At 42.7% G+C, this 27,550-nt stretch overlaps 1 protein-coding gene across 3 annotated transcripts in view; it reads right to left on the bottom strand.

Annotated features, from left to right (window-relative positions):
* Window positions 1-27,550, bottom strand: part of LOC118363370 (zinc transporter ZIP11-like) — a 138,939-nt gene that overhangs the window by 21,130 nt on the left and 90,259 nt on the right. For all 3 annotated transcript variants that reach the window (XM_052490893.1, XM_052490888.1, XM_052490892.1), the window contains exons 6-7: window positions 17,458-17,640; window positions 4,064-4,133 (exon numbers count right to left, since the gene is read on the bottom strand). In XM_052490893.1, coding sequence (XP_052346853.1) covers window positions 4,064-4,133; window positions 17,458-17,640 — 253 coding nt within the window. The remainder of the gene's footprint in view (window positions 1-4,063; window positions 4,134-17,457; window positions 17,641-27,550) is intronic.

Raw genomic sequence — 27,550 nt, 5'->3', positions numbered from 1 at the left:
TTACCTATAGACCAGGGATCGACAAGGTTCAGTATCAGAACAATTTTTTATTGAGCAGATGGTCGGGGTGCCGGAACATAATTACAAATCATTTGTAGACTGCAAATTGACTGCAAGAAGACCAAACAGATATATTGTTTCACCAAAATATAATAATTTCAAACCTTATGCGCGGGAATAGTTGAGAACAGTTTTCCTAAATTAAAATCACTTGGAACGGATTCTTGGTGTTTTTAGTCTTATGTCCAACAATGAAAATTCAACAACAACAAAAAACTTAGGGGGGCAAATAAAAAACCCCGCAGGCCACATTCGGCCCGCGGGCCGCAAGTTGGGGAACCCTGCTATAGACCATGTGTCAAACTCATTCCAAGATGGGCAGAGTGTCTGCGGGTTTTCGTCCTCCCTTGTACTTGATTGATGAAATAAGGTCACTAATTAGTGAAGAACTCACTGTGCCTAGTTGTCTAGGGCTTAATTGAAAGGGAAAAACAAAACCCCACAGACACTAGGCCCTCCATGGAATGAGTTTGACACCCGATAAACATGACAGCTCAAATGCATTTACATCAATAAAAATTTATTGGCCTTTCATTTTGGTGATCTTCCAAAATCCAGCAAACAGAAACCCTAGTGGACTGACTGGGTCTGCTGCAGTGACAAAGACTTTCTTGATTTTCCTGTCCGGGTTGGCGCCCCCCCTTAGGTTCGTGCCGTGGGGGAGATCTTCGTGGGCTATACTCGGCCTTGTCTCAGGATAGTAAGTTGGTGGTTGAACATATCCCTCTAGTGGTGTGGGGGCTGTGCTTTGGAAAAGTGGGTGGGGTTATAACCTGCCTGTTTGGCCCTCTCCGGGGTTATTGTGTCTCCCGACCCCTCTTGTCTCAGCCTCCAGTATTTATGCTGCAATATTTTGTGTCGGAGGGCTATGGTCAGTCTGTTATATCTGGAGTATTTCTCCAATCTTATCCGGTGTCCTGTGTGAATTTAAGTATGCTCTCTCTAATTCTCTTTCTCTAGGAGGACCTGAGCCCTAGGACCTGAGCCCTAGGACCATGCCTCAGGACTACTGGCCTGATGACTCCTTGCTGTCCCCAGTCCACCTGGTCATGCTGCTGCTCCAGTTTCAACTGTTCTGCCTGCACCTATGGAACTCTGACCTGTTCACCGGACATGCTACCTTGTTCCAGACCTGCTGTTTTCAACTCTCGAGACAGCAGGAGTCGTAGAGATACTCTGAATGATCGGCTATGAAAAAACAACTGACATTTACTCCTGAGGTGCTGACCTGTTGCACCCTCTACAACCACTGTGATTATTATTATTTGACCCTGCTGGTCATCTATGAACATTTGAACATCTTGGCCATGTTCTGTTATAATCTCCACCCGGCACAGCCAGAAGAGGACTGGCCACCCCTCATAGCCTGGTTCCTCTCTAGGTTTCTTCCTAGGGAGTTTTTCCTAGCCACATTTGATTGATTGACTCTCTTCCTATTCACACTAATGACTACAATACACTCTAAGAGGCTGCGCACAAGAGGCCACTTTACACTCAATTTGCAGACAATTCACACAAATAGGCATGCTGTAATCCTACATTTAGACTTTCATTGACTGTCCCCCAAAACATCTTGGGTTAAGATAGGTAGAAACAAATTGCAATACCACTGATTATGTGAAAGAATGTAGCCACAAAGAATTTAAAAAAGCAAATACATTTGAGATGGTTTTCCTCAGCTTGGCTGAGGAGGCCTCTGTTTAAATCACTACATTACCACCCTTTTCCTCTGGCTGACAGCACACACACACACACACACACACACACACACACGGTTATACTGCAGCTGGAGAAAGGCAAAGCCACTGGGATGGAGAGAACCTAGATATAGATATGCTCACTCCAGTTGCGGTCAGTGCCCTTCAATTTTATTTTCTTCATGAGCATGGCCTTATTTCGATTACAGCATATTGGATGATTGCCATTCACATTCCATTCACCCAGTTCAATCTAACAGCGATAGGTTTAGGCTATTACATGATTCTCAAATTTTCCCTATACCCATCATGAGGTTGCTACAACCTAGCTTATGAATTAAAGTTTACAAGGTAGGTAAACACAGGTCACTTTCATAGCAGCCACATTGTATTCCTTCTCACATCTACACACTCTCCTCTTCTCACCTTTTCCCTTCACCAGTGGACTTCAATGCACAACACATCAACTATATGTGATCAGGTGAAAAAAACTTTCCAAACCATAACTGCTACACACAGCCTACATCGTTGTCACTATATTAACTAAAGTAACGTCCTAGTCAACATAGCTAATAGAACTAATGCGTTAGTAAACCCACTACAATCACGCAGTAAAGTTACAGTGTACAATCAGTAAGCAGTTACACCGACGGGCCCCTGTGGCAATAAATTAGTAAAACCAAAGCTTACCTTGACTTGGAAGAGTTCCAGTGTTGTAGAAAGAGGAGGAAGGGAAGCGCTACTAAGGTACACAATAGTACATTTTGGTAGATAGAAGGTGCTCTTTGGTAAAAGGGGTGAATTGGTCGTCAAAAAGAAAGGAGGACCAAGGCACTCTTCATATAATTAATTAAAATGCCTTTATTTGTATGGCATGTTCTATGGAACAAGGTTTTAAAAATCTGATGCGTTTCGGCTGCATGGCCTTCGTCAGGGAGTGCAAAGAAATAATACAATGTCCTCTTTTGACAATGTCCTCTTTCTTTTCAAAAGAGAACATTGTATAATTTCTTTGTACTCCCTGACGAAGGCCATGCAGACGAAACGCGTCGGATTTTTAAAACCTTGTTTCTATTGAACATGCCATACAAAAAGGTGTTTTAATTAAGTATATGAAGAGTGCCTTGGTCCTCCTTTCTTTTTGAGTTCCAGTGTTGTGTTGGATGTTGCCTAGCTGGCTATCACTATAGCATCATTCTGTTTGAGTTGGCTAAACTAGCTAGCTGCATTTGCTAGCTAAGTAAATGAAACGAAAAAAAATAAAATGAAATTCGGTCTCTTGCTTCTCCTTCATTTTGGAAGAAATGAATTTGTTCAAAACTGCTTCTGTCTCTGGGTCAACTACTCTCCACATTTGATGCACTGCAGTGCTAGCTAGCTGTAGCTTATGCTTTTAGTATTAGATTCATTCTCTGATCCTTTGATTGGGTGGACAACATGTCAGTTCATGCTGCAAGAGCTCTGATAGGCTGGAGGACATCCTCCGGAAGTTGTCATAATTACTGTGTAAGTCTATGGAAGGGGTGAGAACCATGAGCCTCCTTGGTTTTGTATTGAAGTCAATGTACCCAGAGGAGGACAGAAGCTAGCTGTTGTCCAGCTACACCATGGTGCTACTCTACAGAGTGTCATTAAGGCTACTGTAGACCTTCCTTGCAAAATAATGTGTTTTAATCAATTATTTGGTGACGTGATTATATTTAGTATAGTTTAATCTAAAAATATTAACTTTTAAATTGTTCTCCCTTCCTCCTCTGAGGAGCCTCCACTGTCATCCTCGGAGGCTCATGCATGATTTATAAATTAAATATGGAGTACCAGTGGTGACCACCGGGTGGTAGCAGCACACAGCAGAGAGCCGGGGCCCAGACAAAGCAGAGCAGCCAGGCACAAATACGGGCTGTTTTGTCCTCCTCATCCCCACAGAGTAAACAGTGCTTTCTCAACGGGAGGAACAAGTGATGCTCCTGTCTACTGATCACATGGTATGTGGGGGAGGATTATGATGACACACACACACACACACACACACACACACACACACACACACACACACACACACACACACACATCAAATCCCAGGCTCTTATGACCGAGACCTAAAGCAAGGGCATCTGATCGTGGTCGAACCATTAACCAGATGTGTCTAAATCCTAAAGGAGCTGTGGGCTGTGGCCATAAACATAGGTCACATTAACCAATAGTGTAGACTCGGGCCTGGGTGATATGGTGACAAAGGTGATATCTACACAGTGTTGGAACACAGGTATGGAAGGCAGTTGTGGTATAAGTCTCTGTTTTCTTACCTGGCACTCTCAAATGTGGCAGATGAGGTCTTTCCTATGGCTCCAAACCCTACACCCACAGCCAGGCCCTCTGCAAGAGAACACACACAGCCATGGAGGTTAAAATATGTGTGTGTGTTTGTGTATGTGAGAGAGAGAGAGAGAGAGAGACAGAGAGAGCGACAGAGAGAGAGAGCAACTGAGAGAGAGGGAGAAAACCGTAGAAAGAGAGCAGTAGAGAGACAGATAGGTAGAGAAAGAGAGAAAGAGAGAGGGAGACAGAGAGAGACAGAGAGGGAGAAAACGGTAGAAAGAGCGGTAGAGAGACAGATAGGTAGAGAGAGAGAAAGAGATAGGGAGACAGAGAGACAGAGGGAGAACATGGTAGAAAGAGAGCAGTAGAGAGACATAGATAGGTAGAGAGAGCGAAAGAGAGAGGGAGACAGAGGGAGAAAATGGTAGAAAGAGAGCAGTAGAGAGACATAGATAGGTAGAGAGAGAGAAAGACAGAGAGAGAGAGAGACAGAGGGAGAAAACGGTAGAAAGAGAGCAGTTGAAAGACATAGGTAGAGAGAGAGCGACAGAGAGAGAAAACAGTAGAAAGAGCGGTAGAGAGACAGATAGGTAGAGAGAGAGAAAGACAGAGAGAGAGAGAGACAGAGGGAGAAAACGGTAGAAAGAGAGCGGTAGAGAGACATAGATAGGTAGAGAGAGAGAAAGACAGAGGGAGACATCTATATTGAGTGTACTATTGAGAGTAAGAAGAGGAGGAAGGCAGAAAGAGAGAGACAGCTCTCTGTCTTCTCTGTCTACTGAAGGAAAGACGAGTAACACCCGCAGCAGGACAGACAGGATCCATGCCTCAAGGCTATTCGCAATGAAGTGTGCTAAAATATAATAGATTTATCAATGAATGACTATGATTTCCTAGTCTATCAAATCTAATTCCCTCACTATGAGCGGCTGGGTGCGTGCTGGGTGTGCGATATAGTCTTGCACGAGCACCCACTCTCTCTCTCACTTACACTGGTGTGAGCATGAAAGCACGCACACACTTGTACCAGCAACCAACTCCCTCTAATTGGACACAGCATCTTCCAGCAGGGCATCTCTCTCCTTTTCCCTTCTTCCCCCTTTCATTTTTAACACTTGGATACCAATACAGCTGAAAAGGCCACAGGTTAGACTGACAGCCGTACACAAACACAGGTAATGATACTCCTAAAGGTCTGTGTGTGTGCGTGTGTGTAAGGCCTGGCTGAAAAACACACACAGAGCTCCATACTTCACTCCCTGCACTGACTGGTAGCCTACATCATCAGTGGCAAATGCCGTAGGCTCGCTCTCTCTCGCAGAAAAACATGAAGCCTGCAGGATTACTGTATTAATACCACCTATAGGTCCTAGTAGACTATAGTATTGTATATGGAATTAAGAATATATAATATATGGATGAGTAATTTCAGAGCGGCATAGACTAAGATACAGAAGAACAGAACACAGTATATACAAGTGAGATGAGAATGCAAAATATGTTTAAAAAATAAATAATAATAAAGTAAAGTGACCAGTGTTCCATTTATAAAAGTGGCCAGTTATTTCAAGTCTGTGTGTATAGGGCAGCAGCCTCTAATGTGCTAGGGGTGGCTATTTAACAGTCTGATGGCCTTGAGATAGAAGCTGCTTTTCAGTTTCTTGGTCCCAGCTTTGATGCACCTGTACTGACCTTGCCTTCTGGATGATTTGGGGTGAACAGGCAGTGGCTGGGCTCGTTGTTGTCCTTGATGATCTTTTTGGCCTTCCTGTGACATCTGGTGCTGTAGGTGTCCTGGAAGGCAGGTAGTTTGCCATAGGTGATGTGTTGGGCAGACCGCACCACCCTCTGGACAGCCCTGCGGTTTCGGGCGGTGCAGTAGTCATTCCAGGCAGTGATACAGCCCGAAAAGGATGCTCTCAATTGTGCATCTGTAAAAGTTAGTGAGAGTTCTCGGTGCCAAGCCACATTTCTTCAGCCTCCTGAAGTTGTTGCACCTTCTTCACCACACTGTCTGTGTGGGTGGACCATTTCTGTTTGTCAGTGATGTGTACGCCGAGGAACTTGAAGCTTCCACCTTCTCCACTACAGTCCTGTCGATGTGGATAGGGGCGTGCTCCCTCTGCTATCTCCTGAAGTCCATGACCATCTCCTTAGATTTGACGACATTGAGTGAGAGGTTATTTTCCTGGCACCACACTCCAAGACCCCACACCTCCTCCCGGTATCGTCATTTTCGGTCAAGCTACTGTTGTAGGTCACTGTTGTATCGTCAGTTAACCTGCTTATAGAGTTGGAGGCGTGCTTTGCTACACATTAGGGTGAACAGGGAGTACAGGAGGGGGTTGAGCATGCACCCGTGTGTTGTTTCCTACCTGGACTGCGCATGCTCCGAGGATGCAGTCTGGACCAGCAGCTTTGTGAGGGTTAACACACTTAAATGTCTTACTCACGTCGGCCACGGAGAAGGAGAACTCACAGTCTTTGGTAGAGGGCCACGTCGGTGGCACTGCGTTATCCTCAAAGCAGCCATTAGCCGTGGTACATTGGCAGTATACCACAAATCACCCTAGTTTCGGCAAATCTGACCACGACCCATGTGGTCAGATTTGCTTAAGTATAGCATAGTTACAGTGCATTCAGAAAGTATTCAGACCCCTTGACATTTTCCACATTTTGTTACGTGTCGTGTCTTTGGCATCATTCAAGTGAAGACTTTATCAAATCAATTCTCTGTAATTATTATTATGTGATTAAACTAATCATGTGAATGTAATTAACTAGGAAGTTGGGGCACCAAGGAAAATCTTCAGATTACAAAGTTATACTTTAACTAATATATCTCTTCAGATATATAAATATGTGATAAATTAGTCTTCTAATGAATCAATTATTCTTTACCTCACGTTAGTCTCATTCCAAATGTCGTAATTGGTTGGTTATCTGCACGAACCCAGCCTTTACTATGAATCATCCATACACCAATTAGCTTAATCATTTATTTACGAACTAACTAAATAATCACAGAAATGCATAAACAAACAGTAGATATGGTTACAAGGAAATGATAGGGGAGGTTCCCTAGTGGGCTAAGCTGATATGACGGCTTGGTGGACAAAGGAAAGAGGGTGTGGACTGAGAAGGGCAGGAAAGATAAAAGCAATCCCTACACAGTTGATAATTATATTAATTGAAATGATAATCATTTGCACATGAACACTCACTCATTCGGAACAAATTGCAATCAATAAATATTTTCGCTCAGTGTGTCGTCTTTATCTCTGTTGGAATTGTCCGTCTTTCGGTTGGAAAGTTCATCCACGCATCACTCTCTCTGCTTCCTTGAAGTCTTTCGTGGTTAGAATGGATACTTCAGAGTACCATTCAGAAATCTTCTTATAGAATAGATGTTTCGGCAGTTGTCGGTCTTCGCATCCAATGGTACATCATTTCTAGCTGCAGACTAGTAGTTAGTATCTAAGATTTGCATTTATTCTGTAGGGGTCGATAGTCTCAGCCTTTAACCATTTCCAACCGTGTAGCCAATGCTCCATGTGGTTTGGTTAGGAATTCAACAACCATTACAACCTTAGCTTATACTGAGGTTTTTGTGGTCTCTACTCAAACCTTTGCCCCCTCGGTGATCGAGGGGGCATGGTCTGAAGAGGATTTCTTCAGATGGGGTTTTTAATCCTAACAGTAGAAAAGGGCTGTCCCATGAGCCAGATCATGTCGGTGCTCATGGTAGACGGGCCAACGACTGAGTTAAACTTTAAAGGGAATACAATTCTCTCACATTAACAGTTTAAAATCACATTACATAATTTTAAAAATAGTTTAATCTTTACTCATTCATTTTATACAATAACTAGACGCAAACCTCATAACCCAGGCTCCTGTATAAACAGAGTTATGGTAATGTGGCTGTATTGTCTCATGAGGTCACAACATGAAACAAAATGGACCGGGTCGTAGCTGGCTTCTCCACCGACCGGTTACACATTCTCCAAAACATGGACATTGTTCAGTTCTCAAGTTCTGTGATGTAGAAGAAGTTCCTTTGTTCTACTGTGAAACTCTCTCCCTCTATACTGCCTGGCCAGGAAGAGAGAGTCTCTTCCAGGAATTTACGACCTGAGATAACAGAACCTGGGTGTAGGAGGGAGAGAGGGATGGTACTCGCTATACCCAAAGAGGGCCACGTCATGACATACGTTACAGCCTAATTCTAAAATGGATTAAATGGTTTTTCCCCCCACTCATCAATCTACACACAATACCCCATAATGACAAAACAAAAACAGGTTTTTAGACATTTTTGCAAATTTATTACAAATAAAAAACTGAAATATCACATTTACGTCAGTATTCAGACCCTTTACTCAGTACTTTGTTGAAGCACCTTTGGCAGTGATTACAGCCTCAAGTCCACTTGGGTATGACGCCTACAAGCGTGGCGCACCCGTTTTGGGGAGTTTATCCCATTCTTCTCTGCAGATCCTATTAAGCTCTGTCAGGTTGGATGGGGAGCGTCGTTGCACAGCTATTTTCAGGTCTCTCCAGAGATGTTCCATCAGGTTCAAGACCGGGCTCTGGCTGGGCCACTGGTCCCAAAGCCACTCTTTGTCTCTGTGCTTAGGGTTGTTGTCCTGTTGGAAGGTGAACCTTCGCCCATGTCTGAGATCCTGAGTGCTCTGGAGCAGGTTTCAATCTTGGTTTCATCTGACCAGAGAATCTTGTTTCTCATGGTCTTTGAGTCATTAGGTGCCTTTTGACAAACTCTTAAGCAGGCTGTCATGTGCATTTTACAGAGGAGTGGCTTACATCTGGCCACTCTACCATAAAGGCCTGATTGGTGGAGTGCTGCATAGATGGTTGTCCTTCTGGAAGGTTCTCCCATCTCCACAGAGGAACTCTGGAGCTCTGTCAGAGTGACCTTCGGGTTCTTGTTCACCTGCCTGACCAAGCTTGGTCCTTCTCCCCTGATTGCTCAGTTTGGCCGGGCGGTCAGCTCTAGAAAGAGTCATGATGGTTCCAAACATCTTCCTTTTAAGAATAATGGAGGCCACCGTGTTCTTGGGGACCTTCAATGCTGCATACATTTTTTGGTACCCTTCCCCAGATGTGTGCCTCGACACAATCCTGTGTCAGAGCTCTACTAACAATTCCTTCGACCTCATCGCTTGGTTTTTGCGCTGACATGCACTGTCAACTGTCGGACTTTATATAGACAGGTGTGTGCCTTTTCAAATCATGTCCAATCAATTTAATTTACCACAGGTGGACTCCAATAAAGTAGTACAAACAAAGTGATTTCAATTAGTTATTTTTAACAAATTTTTAAAAAAGTATAGAAACCTGTTTTGCACGTTGTCTTTATGGGTTATTGTGTGTAGATTGATGAGGGGGAAAAACTATTTAATCAATTTAGAATAAGGCTGTAACGTAACAAAATGTGGAAAAAGTCAAGGGGTCTGAATACTTTCCGAATGCAGTGTATATACAGATGAAAAACATTCCAAGCTTCACTGAAATAACTCATGTTCCATTGAGGGGCTTCATTCCAATCAGTGCTTTCATGTCAAGTCAAGAGCCATCTCACCCCATCATCCCATTGCCTGATTTACTAACGCGCTCTTTAATCATTGGTAATTTGTGTTTTTTTTTTGGTTGGGGCAGGTGATGAATATTCCCTCAGAATTCCCTCAGATTGAAATACATACGATATTCAGATAAGGCCATTACGGATGCATAACAGATCCATTTCAGTGGGAGGACACCACTCTCCATCAGTTTCAATCGGCTGCTCTGGTATGGGCTTGTTGGAGCTGGAGGAGCCATTAAAAACTCAGACAGGGGGAGTAATACCTTCATTTGTTACCATATGAGACATTAGATGGGGTGCTGCCTGGGGGGAGGATCAGTCTCTAGCGTCACAGTGGCACAGAAAAGGTGGTGAGTTTGATGGGGCGGAGGGGGTTGGTCTTTCCCATGTGGGAAACATATTTCAGTAATCAGCTTTCTACAGCAGTGTTAATAAAGTACATGCCTCGAGGACCGCTGGGGCGATCAGGGATAGATTTAGACCAAAAATATAAAGAATTGTATACTATTCCAAGACATATGCCAAGCTTTTTGAGAAGATGTACAGTATCAGTCAAAAGTTTGGACACACCTACTCATTCAAGGGTTTTTGTAGAATAATAGTGAAGACATCAAAACAATGAAATAACACATATGGAATCATGTAGTAACCAAAAAAGTGTAGATTCTTCAAAGTAGCCACCCATTGCCTTGATAACAGCTTTGCACACTGTCAACCACCTTCATGAGGAATGCGTTTACAACTATCTTGAATGAATTCCCACATATGCTGAGCACTTGTTGGCTGCTTTTTCCTTCATTCCTTCGCTTTTCCCCCAAATCATCCCAAACCATCTCATTTGGCTTGAGGTCGGGTGATTGCGGAGGCCAGGTCATCTGATGCCGCACTCCATCACTCTCAAATTTGGACTCATCAGACCAAAGGACCAATTTCCACCGGTCTAATGTCCATTGCTCGTGTTTCTTGACCCAAGCAAGGCTCTTCTTATTATTGGTGTTCTTTATTAGTGGTTTCTTTGCAGCAATTCGGCCACGAAGGCCTGATTCACACAGTCTCCTCTGAACAGTTGATGTTGAGATGTGACTGTTACTTGAACTCTGTGAAGCATTTATTTGGGCTGCAATCTGAGGTGCAGTTAAATCTAATGAACTTATCCTCTGCAACAGAGGTAAATCTGGGTCTTCCTTTCCTGTGGAGGCCCTCATGAGAGCCAGTTTCACTATAGCGCTCAATGGTTTTTGGGACTGCACTTGAAGAAACGGATTGACTGACCTTCATGTCTTAAAGTAATGATGTACTGTTACTTATCTTTACTTATTTGAGCTGTTCTTGCCATAATATAGACTTGGTCTTTTACCAAATAGGGCCATCTTCTATATACCACCCATACCTTGTCACAACTCAACTGATTGGCTCAAACAGATTAACATGAAAAGAAATTCCACAAATTAACAAGGCACACCTGTTAATTGAAATGCATTCCAGGTGACTAACTCATGAAGCAAGTTGAGAGAATGCCAAGAGTGTGCAAAGCTGTCATCAAGGCAAAGGATGGCGACTTTGAAGAGTCTAAAATATAAAATATTTTTATATTTGTTTAACCCTTTTTTGGTAACTACTTGATTCCATGTGTTATTTCACAGTTTTGATGTCTCCACGATTATTCTACAATGTAGAAAATAATTTTTTTAAACGTTTAAAAAAAACTTGAATGTATGTGTGTCAACTTTTTTGACTGGTACTGTAAGTTTGTTGACTCACTAGCAACATTTAACAACAGCGAGTTGGGTGTAGGTGAGCGCCTGGCATTGCTATTACCATGTTGACAAGGCGAGTGGAGAGACTCTTCAGACTCTTGTGCCATTCAGCGACTGACTGAACAGCCTTGTGCTTGGGGGAAGTAACCACCTTAACATTTGATGTGTCATACATGACAGCAAAATAGAGGGTTTGTGGATCTAATTCCATTATGGATGGTCTACTCCTGGGAAAGGTGCAAAGTTCAACTTGACTTAAGTCCCATGGTTGATAGAACTATTAGTAAGAGAGTGGGACTTTACAATAGATCAATGTGCTCCGAGCAGTGGCCACTTTGCTAATACGGCTAATCTGCTAATCTTGTGATACTCTAAATGCATTAAATACCACCAGGTAAGTGTGTGAGAGTCACTGTGGAAGCGATGTTTAAAAGCATCCAGTCAATCATCGTTATCATTTTTGTAATTTATTACAATCCCCATTCACAGAAATGTTGGTGTCCCATTCTCTTCGAAAAGCCTTCACACTCCTGTCATAGCGCTGTCTCTAGGCTATCATAAAAATGTCACGCTGTCACCATAAAGTGTCAGAAACTGCCATAAAGCTGTCATACGGCCGTAATTATTCTGTTATAGCACCCTCTTCTTGCCTCTACATAATAAGTGTTGACAAGGTCAGAATGACTACAGAAATAGCACAAAATCATCTAATTGCCAGGTAAGAGTTTGGTCTGTGTGCTAGAAAAGGCTTGCCTGACGACTCATCCTGATTTTCATTCCGCTGCTCTATCGATCGCTAGACACATTGTCTGAAACTGCCATCCTCGAAATCGGTGAGGGGCATTGTACAAAACAAATTCATCAGCGATTGGATTGTCTCCAACCAATCAGACTATCATAGTTGGATAACGTCATCATGTAGGCTGGCTCAGGCTCAACACAGCAGTTTCTGGGACCAATCAGAGCGGTCAGAATGTGTTCACATTCTACAAGATGTCCGGAAAGAAACACTAGTGGGCGTGGTGTTTTGGCCCGGTGGATGGGTATTCAGGTTAAGAAAAGACTGGAGTTGGCAAAGAAGTGTGAAGCGAAGCGAACATCTCTAATTAGCTAGAGAGTTGGAGAGAAGCCGGCAAACAGACATGTGCATCTTCAAAGCGGTAGAGAAAAATTGCCCGTAATAGGCAATATGCCATTCTAGGCATGTTAAAAGGGCCGAGGTAGCCGCAAAAAGATGTATATAGCTTAAGTGCCCTAATGCATCAGCTATGAGGGGATACAGAAATAAACCATTCTGGAAATGAATTATAATGGTTTCCTATCAGCTCTCATCACTCCAATCCCTCCAGACTCCTTTTCTAGGGAGGGGTGGGATTACCATTCCTAGGACTGACTGACTGACTGACTGACTGACTGACTGACTGACTGACTGACTGACGTCCGTCCGTCCGTCCGTCCGTCCGACAGTCCGTCCGACAGACACACAGACAGACACACAGACAGACACACAGACAGACACACAGACAGACACACAGACAGACAACAAAAACACTTCCATGTACAGTAAATAACTTCGCTCTCGGCTTCCTGTGTTCTCTCTCTGTGTTCAAAGTTTACTGTATTTAGTTGATGTTGAAATTGAAGTTTGCTGGTTTTCGCTCAAGCCCTGTCAAAACGGCTGTGTATGTATACGCTCATGCACAGGCACGTGCACACACACAGTCATCATGGAAAACAGAGGTGTAGAGGAATATGGGAGAGAATACTTCGTGAAAGACAAATGTTCTAAAACTGTATCTAAATGTGCCTCTTTCAGTGTAAGTTAGAGTAAACATGAGGACATGGCTTGGAGACAAAGGGAAGTGGACACGATACTAGGATTGGGCGGTATACCGTATACCGGGGTATTTGGAAATAGCCACATGATGGTTTTTCAATACCGTTGAAACAATTTCTTTGAGGTTTCTCAATACATTTGAATATTTGCAGTCAACTTGTGCAATGCTTTATGAGATAAAGCAGATTGCGTTCTTCATTTCACCGGTCACATTATGAAGCTTACCGTAGTTCACCAGAACAGTTGAGCCAGTCACGTGTGTTTGTTTGTTAATGGCACAACGGGAGAAAGCGGGAGCGGGTGAGTCCAGCTGTCTATTGACAGGGGTCGCGTTTTATATTGAAAGTCAAGTGTTGCACATTAGTGCAACGAATTCGGCAGAAAATTGCTTAATTTTCATCAGATGATGACAAAAGTACAACGCTATTTGCCTGGCAGCCACACAAGTAAATGAGCTTACAATGAAAAAGCAAGGTTTTATTTGCAAAAAGACCATCATCATATGGCCATCATATTTCTAATGTTTAGGCCTATCATAGAAAGAATATAGCCAGCTACATTTCCTACTGTTTTGCTTCAAGTTAATCTTGCACTATAATGAAAAAAAAAAATAGGCTGGCTACACCGAGAAAAGTACCAGGGAAAAGTAGCTACACATCAGTCAGAGCGCTGTCTGCTGAATGCCCAATCATGAATTCTTATCTGAGTGGAGAAGTAAAACTGAAGCACAAATTTAGTCTGATGCCGAGCAGAAATTAAGAAGCATTTTAGATCTGCGTTTACAAAATGCAGCAAGATATCGTTTTTTTCCTGAGTGAAAGAAATGCAGAATTACGAGTTAACACGACCCCTAGTTTAACTTGCTATCTAAGTAAGTGGCTGAGGTAATACCTTTCTGCCGTGTTTGAGACGTCAAAGCCCTTCGGATGACTTATTTGTACAGCTGCCACTGCCATCTTGATTTCCTTGCATTTTTTATCCTCTCCATTCTTGGCCCGTCTGCTCCTCCCCATCTTCTCTGAGCAGGCAGGCCCGTTGCCCTAGCGACTCCACACAGACACAGCATGTAGACATACTGCTGGAGAGCCCGTACTGCAGGTATCTAAACTTTGTTCATTTGCACAATGTATCTCGTTCACATTTGCTTGTTAAAGTCCGAACTCCTACCTATATATGAATACAGTTATGAGCTTTATTACTTGTCTTTGCAATTCATTTACTTTTGTTTGCCCTCGTTAGCAAATTTAGCTAGCAGCCGCCATGGAATTCATTATTCATTATTAATTCATTATGCTAATTTTGTTAGCATTATGGTAATAGAGGCCCAATGGGCTTTTTTTTGGCGCCCCCTTGTGTACTAAGCCTGATATACCATAAATCCTGGGGTGAGAGAAAGACGGAATGACGATATAAACATCTGGATACTGCCCAACACCACACTATACACTTCAGAGGTTGAGCTAAATCCCCAAAGCTCTCGTAAACATGACTACAGATTAAGCCGTACAGTGAGACTTCAAAGAAAAGGCCGTAGGCTGGGCGATAGTGAATCTACAGGACCAGAACGAGCTCATTTGGAGTCTGGGCTCATCCTCTCGCTATCGGTCTTTACCTCCCCTCTGCTCGCTCTCTCACTCCCTTTGATGGGATGTACTGACACAGAACCTATTCATTTGGCTCCTCATAATATTTTGTTAGGCTAGAATGCTCATTGTGAGTGTTATGTTGGAGGAGACGGGGGAGTGTGTGTATGCGTGTGTATGGGTTGGGGGTTGTGTGCATGCATGCATGCGAGCGTGATCCGTATTCACCACCGCTAGTCTTCAGCTGTCAATCACATAGCCAACTCTGTCACACTCCTTGTTGGTTCTGCCAGAGTAAAGGCTTGGTAGCTCTCTGCGCACACACAAACCTCTCAGGGGAGGGACAGCTAGCAGCATAGCTTGGTGGGCTCAATGTGGGAAAGTTTAACAGGGGACTGGTGAAGCCTTCTCATAGTCAGTCACCAAGCCATTCTTCCATAACTAATATGCCTCAGAAGGGTTCTGTTCATGTCAGTCCAGTTCACACCAGCAGTCCAGACCAGCAGTCCAGACCAGCAGTCCAGACCAGCAGATCAGACCAGCAGTCCAGACCAGCAGATCAGACCAGCAGTCCCGACCAGCCGGGATGGGGAAACACTATACCAACGCAATGAACAGCCAGCCGTTTTGGTCTGTCTGTCTAGTAAATGGTGTTGGATCAGAGACTGGGAAAATGTGATCAATCAACAGCTCACAGCTGACACGTACGGGAGCGCTCACATGCATCATTTTACACGCTGAGGATTAGCGTGATAGCATTAGCATGTGTACAAACAAACTACTGGTCCCCAAGTCCTCTCTCTCTGAGCCATCGCATTGCCTCACTGATCATCAGAGACCTCATATTTGCATGTACAGGACAAGCTAGTTAGGCCTCTATTTACCAATGTGGGCTGTGGAAACACATTTAACAGCTTGAAGGCCTATACTCTCACTCCAACAAAATCAAAACTGAATGGACACGTTGTAGCCTGAATGCTAGGCAGGTAGCCTAGCGGTTAAGATCGCTGGACCAGTAACCGAAAGGTTTTTGTTTGAATCCCTGACATGACTAGGTGAACAATCTGCCAATGTGTCCTTGAGCAAGGCACTTAATGCTAAGTCTCTCTGGATAAGTGCGTCTGCTAAAGGACTAAAATGTAAATGTATGATAACATTGTGATATACCAGGTTCACAATATGTAATGATATGCCTGTATCTGCACTGTAATTGTCACTACGGGTGTTGTTTCAAATGAATGCATTTCACCAGCTCTGATATCCCGTCACCCCTATAAAACTATACTGAATTATACTGACGCCTTGTAACATGTCCTTGTCATGAAAACATGAAAATATACCAGGTTAATGATGTGTCTGTATAGTCAATAGTGTATTGTCGCTACGTGTGCTGATTCCGATGACTGTATTTCACCAGGCATATTCATATGGATCAGCGTTCATCTGCACTTACTGGAAAAGACCTCTTTGGGGTGTAATTACCCCTACGTACAGACCTAGGATCAGCTTCCTCTCCCCGAATCCTAACCTTCACCACAACCGGTTAAATCTTAAAACTGACCCAAGATCAGTGTGTAGGGGCAACTTCAACCTACACGCCACTGAACTGCAAGCACATCCATTCACGCCGAGTCAGGTTAGACTGCCGGTGAACACAGGAATCAATGAAACGTCTCACTCTTTGGACAGTTTTTTTTTCTCATCCATATTTCATTAACACATGTGGACATGATATTGACGCGTTACCATTCCAAATATACAGTACCTGGGCTTTAGCTCTTTTTGTGTGTGTCTAGGACACACGTATCATTTCAAGCCCCCAAAAAACATATTTCATGTGATAATATCCCTAAATGTATAGTTTCCCTGTTCTCCAATCAAGGATTGGCACCCAGTTCAGCCTTAGATATAGATATATCTCACTCCTGTGTGGCTCAGTTGGTAGAGCACGGCACTTGTAACGCCAGGGGTTTGATTCCCACGACCAGTACAAATAAATACGAAAATGTCTGGCTCACTACTGTAATTGGCTCTGGATAAGAGCATCTGCTAAATGACTAAAATGTTTAAAAAATATATAAAAAAATACATATATATTCCTCCTCGAGTATTGAACAATTGTACATTCTCCCACAGCGGGAATTATTCATAGAGTCTGCATGGGCAGTCCCCCGCAACTCACGTGCACACAAACATGCACAGCCCCTATTACGGGGATGCTCCTGCCTCCAAAGCCTGTCAAATCTAAACACATGCGCTGAATACAACAGGTGTAGTAGGCCTTACCGTGAAATGCTTACTAACAAGCCCTTAATTAACAATGCAGTTCAAGAAATAGAGTTAAGACTAGTCACACTTATGGCCTCTGAAATGACCTCTTTGAAATCACTGCTGCAGCTCCCTCTGAGGCGTAGCTTCAGCAATATGGTGAAAATGTCACAAAGGCAATCTGTCACCGTATTTCTGAAACCTAACAACCTAACCGATTCAGATGAACATGAATAACCTAGGGAAATATGATAGGGGCTAGGAGCTCGTGGCAGGGGTTGGTTTGGGACTGAGCATTACAGACTGGGCTGTGGTGGGTTCTTCTTCTCACCTGGGATGTTGTGGATGGTGATCGCCACGATCAGCAGGATGATGCGCCTCCATCTGCTTCCAGTTTGCCCTGCCCCTTCCTGTTGCCGGCTGCCCACTTCCTGTCCCTCGGAATCTGAGGAACCAGCGTCGACGTGGGGGCCTTTCCTCCTCTGGTACACGTCTCCTCCGTTCTCAATCTTGTCTGTAAGAAAGACAAGGCACAACATTTGGACAACATTGCTACAACATACAGTTCTTGCCAATTAAGCAATCTTTCAGATTCATATACAATTAAGCACAATTAGAAGACGATTACGCAACGGTAAACTTTTTTCAGAAAATTGGGCTCTATGAAAATTCCAAGTGAGACAAAGGTCTGATGAGAAGCTGACATAAAAACGGTTACAATTAATGGAAAGTCTAACTAATGTAAACTCACCCCATTCGGTACATATGTGCGCAACCGCGACATTCAAACGAGGCTGACATCAAAATCTGGGATGTGAACTAGGTTTCTATTCAAGCGTTGATTGACATAGTAATGGCTCTACAGTATTGGAGAAAAGTTGAGGAAAGCTGTACGTTACATCGTGACGCGTCATGGCGTAACGTGCAGCATGCATAAAGCAACTAATTCTGTCTTACAGCCTCTCTCCAACAGGTGTAGCACTTCTCTCACCATTGAAAAAACAAGAAAGGGACAGGGTAAGGGGGGATACCTTGTCATTTTTTTTGCTGATTCAAATTCAACACAGACCTTCAAATAGGTATATAATGACACATGATGTAAACTCTTTATAATGTTTAATTTACATTTTAGAGGAGATAAGTTGGACAGATCGAGTGAAAAAAGCTGTTTCCCCACACGACATCTCTCCTTCTCACTATTACGCAATAGGTTTGGCTTCCCCACCCGCCATTTTTAAAAAGACCCGACGGAGCTCATTGCCTTCTTGAATCATGCAGAGATGGGCATTATGAAGGGTCTGGTCTTTGATATTGTTGGAAAGGGGAGAAATTGTGCTTTACAATGTTATTGATATTACAGTTGATCTGGAAGTACTACGTTTTTTGGGCGCTAAAATAGGGTCAAATGTACGGACCAGCGCGATGTACAAAAGTGAGTTAGTTCACCTTAATTTACAAAACGAGTTACATGCCAATATTCCCTCATTTCAATCCCATATGAATATATTGACAGAATAACACATGACATCAATGGAAATAGACAACAACAAGTGGATGCAATTGTTTACTCTTAATACCACCTGTTAACTCGGTTTGACCTGGGCCTCTTTGGGTCCATTGATTGACTGGCTGATCGGTAGATGGCTGCATTAAATGTGTTGATACTACAGAGACAATAGTCTCTTCTAATCCAAACACACTCCCACAGTACAGATATATTGTAGATTAGGGGGGACTGAGCCAGTGGTGTAAAGTAAATAAGTAAAAATACTTTGAAGTACAACTTAAATATTTTTTGAGTTATCTGTATTTTACTACTTATATTTATTTTACACTGCAGTCGTGGCCAAAAGTTTTGAGAATGACACAAATATTAATTTCCACAAAGTTTACTGCTTCAGTGTCTTTAGATATTTTTGTCAGATGTTACTATGGAACACTGAAGTATAAGTACATGCATTTCCTAAGTGTCAAAGGCTTTTATTGATAATTACATGAAGTTGATGCAAAGAGTCAATATTTGCAGTGTTGACCCTTCTTTTTCAAGACCTCTGCAATCCGCCCTGGCATGTTGTCAATTAACTTCTGGGGCACATCCTGACTGATGGCAGCCCATTCTTGCATAATCAATGCTTGGAGTTTGACCAAGAGTTCTCAATGGAATTTAGGTCTGGGGAGTTTCCTGGCCATGGACCCAAAATATCGATGTTTTGTTCCCTGGGCCACTTAGTTATCACTTTTGCCTTATGGCAAGGTGCTCCATCATGCAGGAAAAGGAATTGTTCGTCACCAAATTGTTCCTGGATGGTTGGGAGAACATGCTCTCAGAGGATGTGTTGGTACCATTATTTATTCATGGCTGTGTTCTTAGGCAAAATTGTGAGTGAGCCCACTCCCTTGGTTGAAGAGCAACCCCACACATGAATGGTCTCAGGATGCTTTACTGTTGGCATGATACAGGACTGATGGTAGCGCTCACCTTGTATTCTCCGGGCAAGCTTTTTTCCAGATGCCCCAAACAATCAGAAAGGGGATTCAGAGAAAATGACTTTACCCCAGTCCTCAGCAGTCCAATCCCTGTACCTTTTGCAGAATATCAGTCTGTCCCTGATGTTTTTCCTGGAGAGAAGTGGCTTCTTTGCTGCCCTTCTTGACACCAGGCCATCCTCCAAAAGTCTTCGCCTCACTGTGCGTGCAGATGCACTCACACCTGCCTGTTGCCATTCCTGAGCAAGCTCTGTAATGGTGTTGCCCCGATCCCACAGCTGAATCAACTTTAGGAGGCGGTCCTGGCGCTTGCTGGACTTTCTTGGGCACCCTGAAGCCTTCTTCACAACAATTGAACCGCTCTCCTTGAAGTTCTTGATGATCCGATAAATGGTTGATTTAGGTGCAATCTTACAGACAGCAATATCCTTGCCTGTTAACCTGTTAGGGAAGTCGAGAATTTAAGCAGCTTTTTGCAGCTTTTTGTTAAAAATCGCGCAACATTTCAGCGCCCTGCTATTCATGCCAGGAATATAGTATATGCATATGATTAGTATGTGTGGATAGAAAACACTCAGACGTTTCTAAAACTGGTTAAATCACGGCTGTGACTATAACAGAACGTGCGTTTCATCGAAAAGTGCATGAAAATCTTATCACTGAAAATGGAAATAAATATCCATGCGCGACTTCAAGGAATTGTTCAAGGTCAACCGAATTAAATTAGGCCGAGGTTGCAGTGCCTACAGCTTCCACACGTTGTCTAGAGTCTTGTCATTTGATTCAGCTTTGATTCTTGGTCAAACCGAATCAAGGGAACCGATTCCCTCCGGTCTCCGACCGGATGTTTTGGTCGAGCTCTCTCCAAGACATTTTTTCGAGACGGACACTTATATAATTTACATTGCCTCCTGATGAATTTTAGCGCTTATTAACGTGTACTAATACCTAAAGTTGCATTACAAAAGTATTTCGAAGTGTTTTGTGAAAGTTTATCGTCAACTTTTTTAATTTTAAAAAATGACGTTACGTTAGAAAAAGCTATTTTTTTCCGTTCACACAGTATTCTTAGATCGATATCTAGGCTATATATGGACCGATTTAATCAAAGAAAAAGACCCTAAATGATGTTTATGGGACATCTAGGAGTGCCAAGAAAGAAGCTCGTCAAAGGTAATGAATGTTTTATATTTTATTTCTGCGTTTTGGTTTGCGCCGGCTAACGCAAAATCTGTCGTGTTAGGTGACGTTGCAGTATTTTGAGGGTGCATGGTATCAGATAATAGCTTCTCATGCTTTCGCCGAAAAGCATTTTACAAATCTGACTTGGTGGATAGATTCACAACGAGTGTAGCTTTAATTCAGTAGTGTATGTCCATTTTAATGAAAGTTTGAGTTTTATCAACCTCTATAGGTGGCGCTCTTGAACATTTCCGCTGATTGATGTTCCCACCACGGGACCACGTCCCTAACAATTAAGCCCTATTTGTGCAAAGCATCGATGACGGCACATGTTTTCTTGCAGGTAACCATGGTTGACAGAGGAAGAACAATGATTCCAAGCACCACCTTCCTTTTGAAGCTTCCAGTCTGTTATTCGAACTCAATCAGCATGACAGAGTGATCTCCAACCTTGTCCTCGTCAACACTCACACCTGGGTTAACAAGAGAATCACTGACATGTCAGCTGGTCCTTTTGTGGCAGGGCTGAAATGCAGTGGAAATATTTTTTTGAGATTCAGTACATTTGCATGGCAGAGGGACTTTGCAATGAATTGCAATTCATCTGATCACTCTTCATAACATTGCTATCATACAAACTGAGGCAGTAGACTTTGTGAAAATTAATATTTGTGTCATTCTCAAGACTTTTGGCCACGACTGTACATTCCTAAAGAAAATATTCACTTTTTATTCTAATACAGACAGAAATATTGTCCAATTCACGCACCTATCAATATAACGCGTTTTCATCCCTACTGCTCTATCTGGGGGACTCACTAAACACAAATACTGTCTTTTTAAAATGATGTCGGAATGTTGGAGTGTGCCCCTGACTGACAGTAAATAAAAAAATAAATATTCATCCCATCTGATTTTTTAAATATAAGATACTCCAGTTGTTTTGTACTTTTACTCAAGTATAACACTTGAGTACTTTTTACTTGGCAGGTAGCCTAGTGGTTAGAGCATGGGGCCAGTAACCGAAAGCTGACAAGGTAAAAATGTGTCATTCTGCCCCGGAACAAGACAGTTAACCCACCTGTTCCCCGTTAGGCCGTCATTGTAAATAAGAATTTGTTCTTAAAACTGACTTGCCTAGTTAAATACAGGTTAAATAAAACATAAATAAAAAATTCCACCACTGCACTTTAGTACAATTAAAACCAGATACTTTTAGACTTTACCCAAGTAGTATTTTACTGGGTGACTTGAGTCATTTTCTTTTACAGTATCTTTACTTTTACTGAAGTATGACAACAGAGTACTTTTTCCACCACTGATCGGACCTAAAAATGTATTTTTATTGTCTAATAGCCACCACCAATCCCTCTTTCCCCTATTCCCCCCCTCCAACACTAATAAAGTCTCCAGAGCAGTGAGCCAGACGAGCAGAAGGCAATGTGGCAGCTATTCGTCATCAGTGTAGTACTAATCGACTTTTGATTACTCTAGGTAGTGGGTGTCCTTTTAAATCAGCTAAACTAAGATGACTTACTCTAACAGGAATGTTATTAGTTATTATTACATGAGTTACGTGAGTAGGGGAGATAAATAATGAGAAAAAGAGAGCAACTGGAAACAGATGAAAGGCTGGTCCTCAGAAGGATTCATGTCAGCATGGCTCTGTGCCCCCTAACTGGGGTGTAGCATATTCCCATATGGGGACATTCGTGCGGGTTAACCCAGCATATGAGCCGGAGAAACGCATTTGCATGTGGCTGCCAAGAGACGTCCACTGTGCTCGGGTGCCCACTTCTCTGGCTCTCATCTTGAAATTAGACTGGAAGTGGTCGGGAGACAGGGTTGAGTGTGTGTGTGTGTGTGTGTGTGTGTGTGTGTGTGTGTGTGTGTGTGTGTGTGTGTGTGTGTGTGTGTGTGTGTGTGTGTGTGTCAGGAGGCTGATTGATTACATTGATGGGTTCCAGACCCACACTGCCAACCCCTTTAGAGTAGAAACAAATCTATTCTATCACTAACCTACTAATCTCTCTGATCACTGGGAATAATAGTCAGGAACACACACGCACACAAGTATGCGCACACACACAAACACACAAGCTTCATTGAATAGGAAACAGAGGGACAAAGACCCCACTTACCCATCTACACCGGGTAGAAGGACAAGATGACAGCCATGGTTTAGGCTACTATTACACAGGTACAAGAAGGTCTAACCCTCCTTGTGTAAATGCTCTCTTAGGAAGAAAATACTGGGATAAATGAGAGCACTTAGATCACCATGTTCTATCCTTACATATAGATTATTTGAGCTCAGAGTACATTTAGGCCTATTCATTTTATCTCTCTACGGGAGAGAGGTAGGTAGGTAGGTAGGGAGAGAGGTGGGTAGGTAGGTAGGTAGGGAAGTAGGGAGAATAATATTAAAAGCTAAGGAGGAAGTAACAAACAGGGATAGTAGAAAGTGATTCCCTCTTCACTTATCTGACACTTAAAAGTGTAGGAAACATTTTACTCACTAAAGTAACAAAACAGTGTGGTCAAAGACTTAATAACATAGCTTACTTATTTCTGGATATCTTCAAAACTATCCACAATGCGCCCTTTCTCAACATCATTTAGAGAATCTACTCTCTGTTAGTTAGCTTGCGTTGGCTAACGTTAGCCACTAGCCATGCAGACCAAGCGTTGGCCGTGGTGAGCTAAAATCCACCATTCATGAGGTATGATGTAAACAACCAATCAGATTCCCCACACGTGAGGGCCGCATGATCTCCGTGAAGTAGGTTACCAGAGTTTTTCAACCTCTTTCCCCTCAACTGACTGACTGTTGTGATCATTTCCCTCTGCCTGGAGCCTTCCCTCGATCGTAGTCTTATTGTTGACTCTTTCCCCTCAAATCCTGTGCCCACTGCCACCTCTGGATTATTGCCTACTGTTAGATTTACCTCACTATAGCTAGACTAATTAGCAGTCTAGGCTAGCTAGCAGGCTAAAATAACTAACTTTAGCTGACTGGGTTGCTGGCTAAGATAACGGCATTTACCAGTAACATTATTTGATAACTGGTTAGATGGCATTATTTAATTCCAAACTTTGGTTTACTTTAATGTAGCTGTAAGATAGGTGTTGATAGCACTGCATGAGTCAGAAGTTATTTCTGTTGGAGTTTACATTATAGTGTATAGTCTGGCTTGCCGGGTCCTCCATATTACGTCACACCTCGCAAAAACATTTTCTGGCATGAATCCGGCATTCTGTTCGGTTTTATGTAATAACTTGAAAGACAAAAGAGTGAGGTGTAACATTGCATTGGGACTATCGATGGTTATACTAATGCAAATCCATATGTTTTGTTTATGCTACCTACCCTTTAAAGGGGTTACATGTGAAATGCAGCACTCTCTTTGAAACTAGTTGAATTGCAAACAGACGTAATGTAGTCTGAATATATATATATATATATATTTCTTAAATCCTCCCCCCCTGGATTTACTTCCCATCTCCAGAAGTTAAACTTGTGTGTCTTTTTACTTTCACTTTTGAACACCAGCTTGGTTATTGAAAAGATATTTAACAGCGAATAAGATTGTACAATGATTCCCGACACTATACATTACTTTGTTTGGTCACAAACTGAAATGAGGCGAACATTTTACAATTTTAGCATCCATGGAATGGCCGAGCAAATTCTACTGCCATTGTTGATTCTGCTCGTGAGGAAATGACCATCTTCAGACGCTGAGGGCTCATCAGGAGTGTGTGTGCTGAACGTCCCTGTGGATTCTATTTGACGAGGTTTGATTGCCAATCTCTAGTACAGCTATTTTACCTGTCAATCACTTTGAGTGACAGATCAGTGGGACATGCTCAACGGGAATATTAACACTAGTCTCTCATTCTGACCTTGTAATACGTGTGTCACGTATTACAGGGGGGGGCGACAAAGACACATGACCAGAGTTCAACCACATTTAGGGAATCATTGCTGAAGATAGTGACTTTTATAACAGACCTCAAATTAAACTGTATCGGGCCATGTCATCTCTCCAGGCTTACCGTGGCTGTCATCTCATCCTTGTGCCTTGACAATAACACACATGCACACACCTGAGATCCATTTTGAAATAAGCTTCTCCTACGCACGTACGCTTCACTGAGTGGGAAATGGAGAGAGAGTGGGAAATGGAGAGACAGAGACCCCACCACCCCGTCTACACCGGGTAAAAGGAAAGTAATCAGGGGTCTACTCGGCCGTGGTTTAGCCTACTAGTGCATACTTATGAAAAGGGTCTAACCTTCCTTGGACACAAAGTGATGATGATACGTGGAGGGCGACGGCGATCAAAGGGAACGAACATTATCCACGTGCGAGAAGCTCGGCTGAGCGGCTTTCACGTGCACGAGAGCCCCCCCCGCCTGGATAGAATATCGCCCAGCGTCTCTAGCTTCATTGAAAAGAATGGACCACGCAGCCCTCCGCTTTATATACGTAAAGCGCTTAACAGTTGCAATGACTTGTCATTACTACACTGACACACTTTCCATTGACACATCGCCATAGAAACGGTTAGAAACTCTGGTGTTGTGTCCAGGCCCCTTTGAGAACGGATAGAAATTGAAGTAAACCTGCTGTTTGCCTTTTGCCTTATTTGTTATGGGTTATGCACTGTCCCTGGGACTGTCGCTGCATAGGCCTAATAACGCATGTGTATATGATGGATCATGTACTGTAGTACATTTAGCACTCACGCCACATCTCTCTATTGCTACCGTTGTTCCTAACACCTTCAGGCTGATTGAGTGAGTGCCACAACAATCTCTCCTTATTGACGGGCAGACGCTCATCTACTAAGAGATGAGTCTAAGAGAATGGAGAGGTCCTTGCTAAGTACAGTGCCTTCAGAAAGTATTCACACCCCTTGACTATTTCCACATTAAATTGATTAAATTAAATTGAGATTTCATGTCTCTCATCTACACACAATATCCCATAATGTCAAAGGGGAATTTGGGTTTTAGATAAATTAAATAAATTCAAAGTGAAAAGCTGAAATGTCTTGAGTCAATAAGTATCCAACCCTTTTGTAATGGCCTAAATAAGTTCCAGAGTAAAAATGGCGTCCTTCCTAACTCAGTAGCCAGAGAGGAAGTAAACCGCTCTTGGATTTCACCATGTGGCCAAAGGTGATTTTAAAACCGTTTGAGTTTAATGGCTTCGATAGGAGGTCATCGAGGATGGATCAACAACATTGTAGTTTCTCCACAATACTAACCTAATTAACTGCGTGAAAAGAAGGAAGCTTGTACAGAACAATAACAAATAAAAACATGCTTCCTGTTTGCAATAAGGCACTAAAGTAATACTGCAAAAAAAATTGGCAAATTCATTTTTGTCCAGAATACAAAGTGTTATGCTTGGGGCCAATCCAACTCAAAACATCACTGAGTACCACTCTTCATATTTTCAAGAATGATGGTCATTGCATCATGTTAGGGGAAGGGAGTTTTTTGTTGTTGATTAAAAAAAACTGAATAGAGCTGGTTCAGTCTGCTTTCCAACCGACACTGGGAGAACAATTCACCTTTCAGCAGAACAAGAACCTAAAACACAAGAACAAATGGACTAAAGTTGCTTACCAAGATGAAATTGGATGTTCCTGAGTGGCCTAGTTTCAGTTTTAACTTAAATCAGCTTGAAAATCTATGGAAAAACTGGAAAATGGCATCTGGCAATGATCAACAAACAACTTGCCAGAGCTTGACACATTTTTTAAAGAATAATGCAGAAATATTGTACAATCCAGGTGTTCAAGGCTCTTAGAGACTTACCCAGAAAGACTCACCGCTGTAATCACAGCCAAAGGTGATTCTAACATCTATTGACTCAGGGTGATGAATACTTATCTAATCTATATATTGTTTAATTTACCATGAATAAAAAAAGCCACACCTCAGAGCCTGATTCCTCTCTAGGTTTCTTCCTAGCCACCATGCTTCTACATCTTCATCGCTTTCTCTTAGGTGTTTTAGCCTGGGTTTCTGTATAAACACTGACATTTGCTGATGTAAAATGGCCTTTATTAATACATTTGATTGATTGATTGAAAAAAGTCAAGGGGTACGAACACTTTCTGAAGGCACTGTATGTAGCTTTTAAAGGGGATACTTAGGATTGATCTCCAATCATCTCCTTCAGTAGGCTACACACTATCCTACAACTCACTTGTTTGCCATTTGGAAAATAAACTGCCCACATGAACACACTGCTGCTCCCTCATTTACTTTGCCCGCCCCCCATCCTTGCTTTTCGATTCCTACCTTGTCTTCTTCCCTCCTTCTCTCCCGGTCTTCCTCCCTCTTCCAACTAAAGCAGACAGCTTGACCTCCTGACTCTAAATCAGTCTCGCCTCCTCGCTCGGCTGCCTGTCTGTTATTACCCTCCTAATCCTTCTCCTCTTCCTCTTAGTCACACTCTGGCTCCGCCACACACAAACAATGTGCTATATTTTACAGTGAAGGCTGCAGCAGAAGCGAAAACCTTGTTGGCAACTCTTTCGACTACACACGCGCGCCTAAGTGTGTGCGATTGGCGAGGGAACAAGGCGTGTGTGCTAGTGGCTCCTTGGCGAAACTCGAGAACGCTCTCATATCTCTTCTGTGGTGAAACTCGTGAAGACTCCTATCTCTTCCGTGGTAAAACACGCAAAGGATTTCATGTCTTCTGTGGTGAAACTCGAAAACTCGTATCTCTT

This window comes from Oncorhynchus keta, chromosome 3 (assembly GCF_023373465.1).
Source record: "Oncorhynchus keta strain PuntledgeMale-10-30-2019 chromosome 3, Oket_V2, whole genome shotgun sequence".
NCBI classification, from domain to species: domain Eukaryota; kingdom Metazoa; phylum Chordata; class Actinopteri; order Salmoniformes; family Salmonidae; genus Oncorhynchus; species Oncorhynchus keta.
This window is presented reverse-complemented; position numbering and strand designations above follow the sequence as displayed.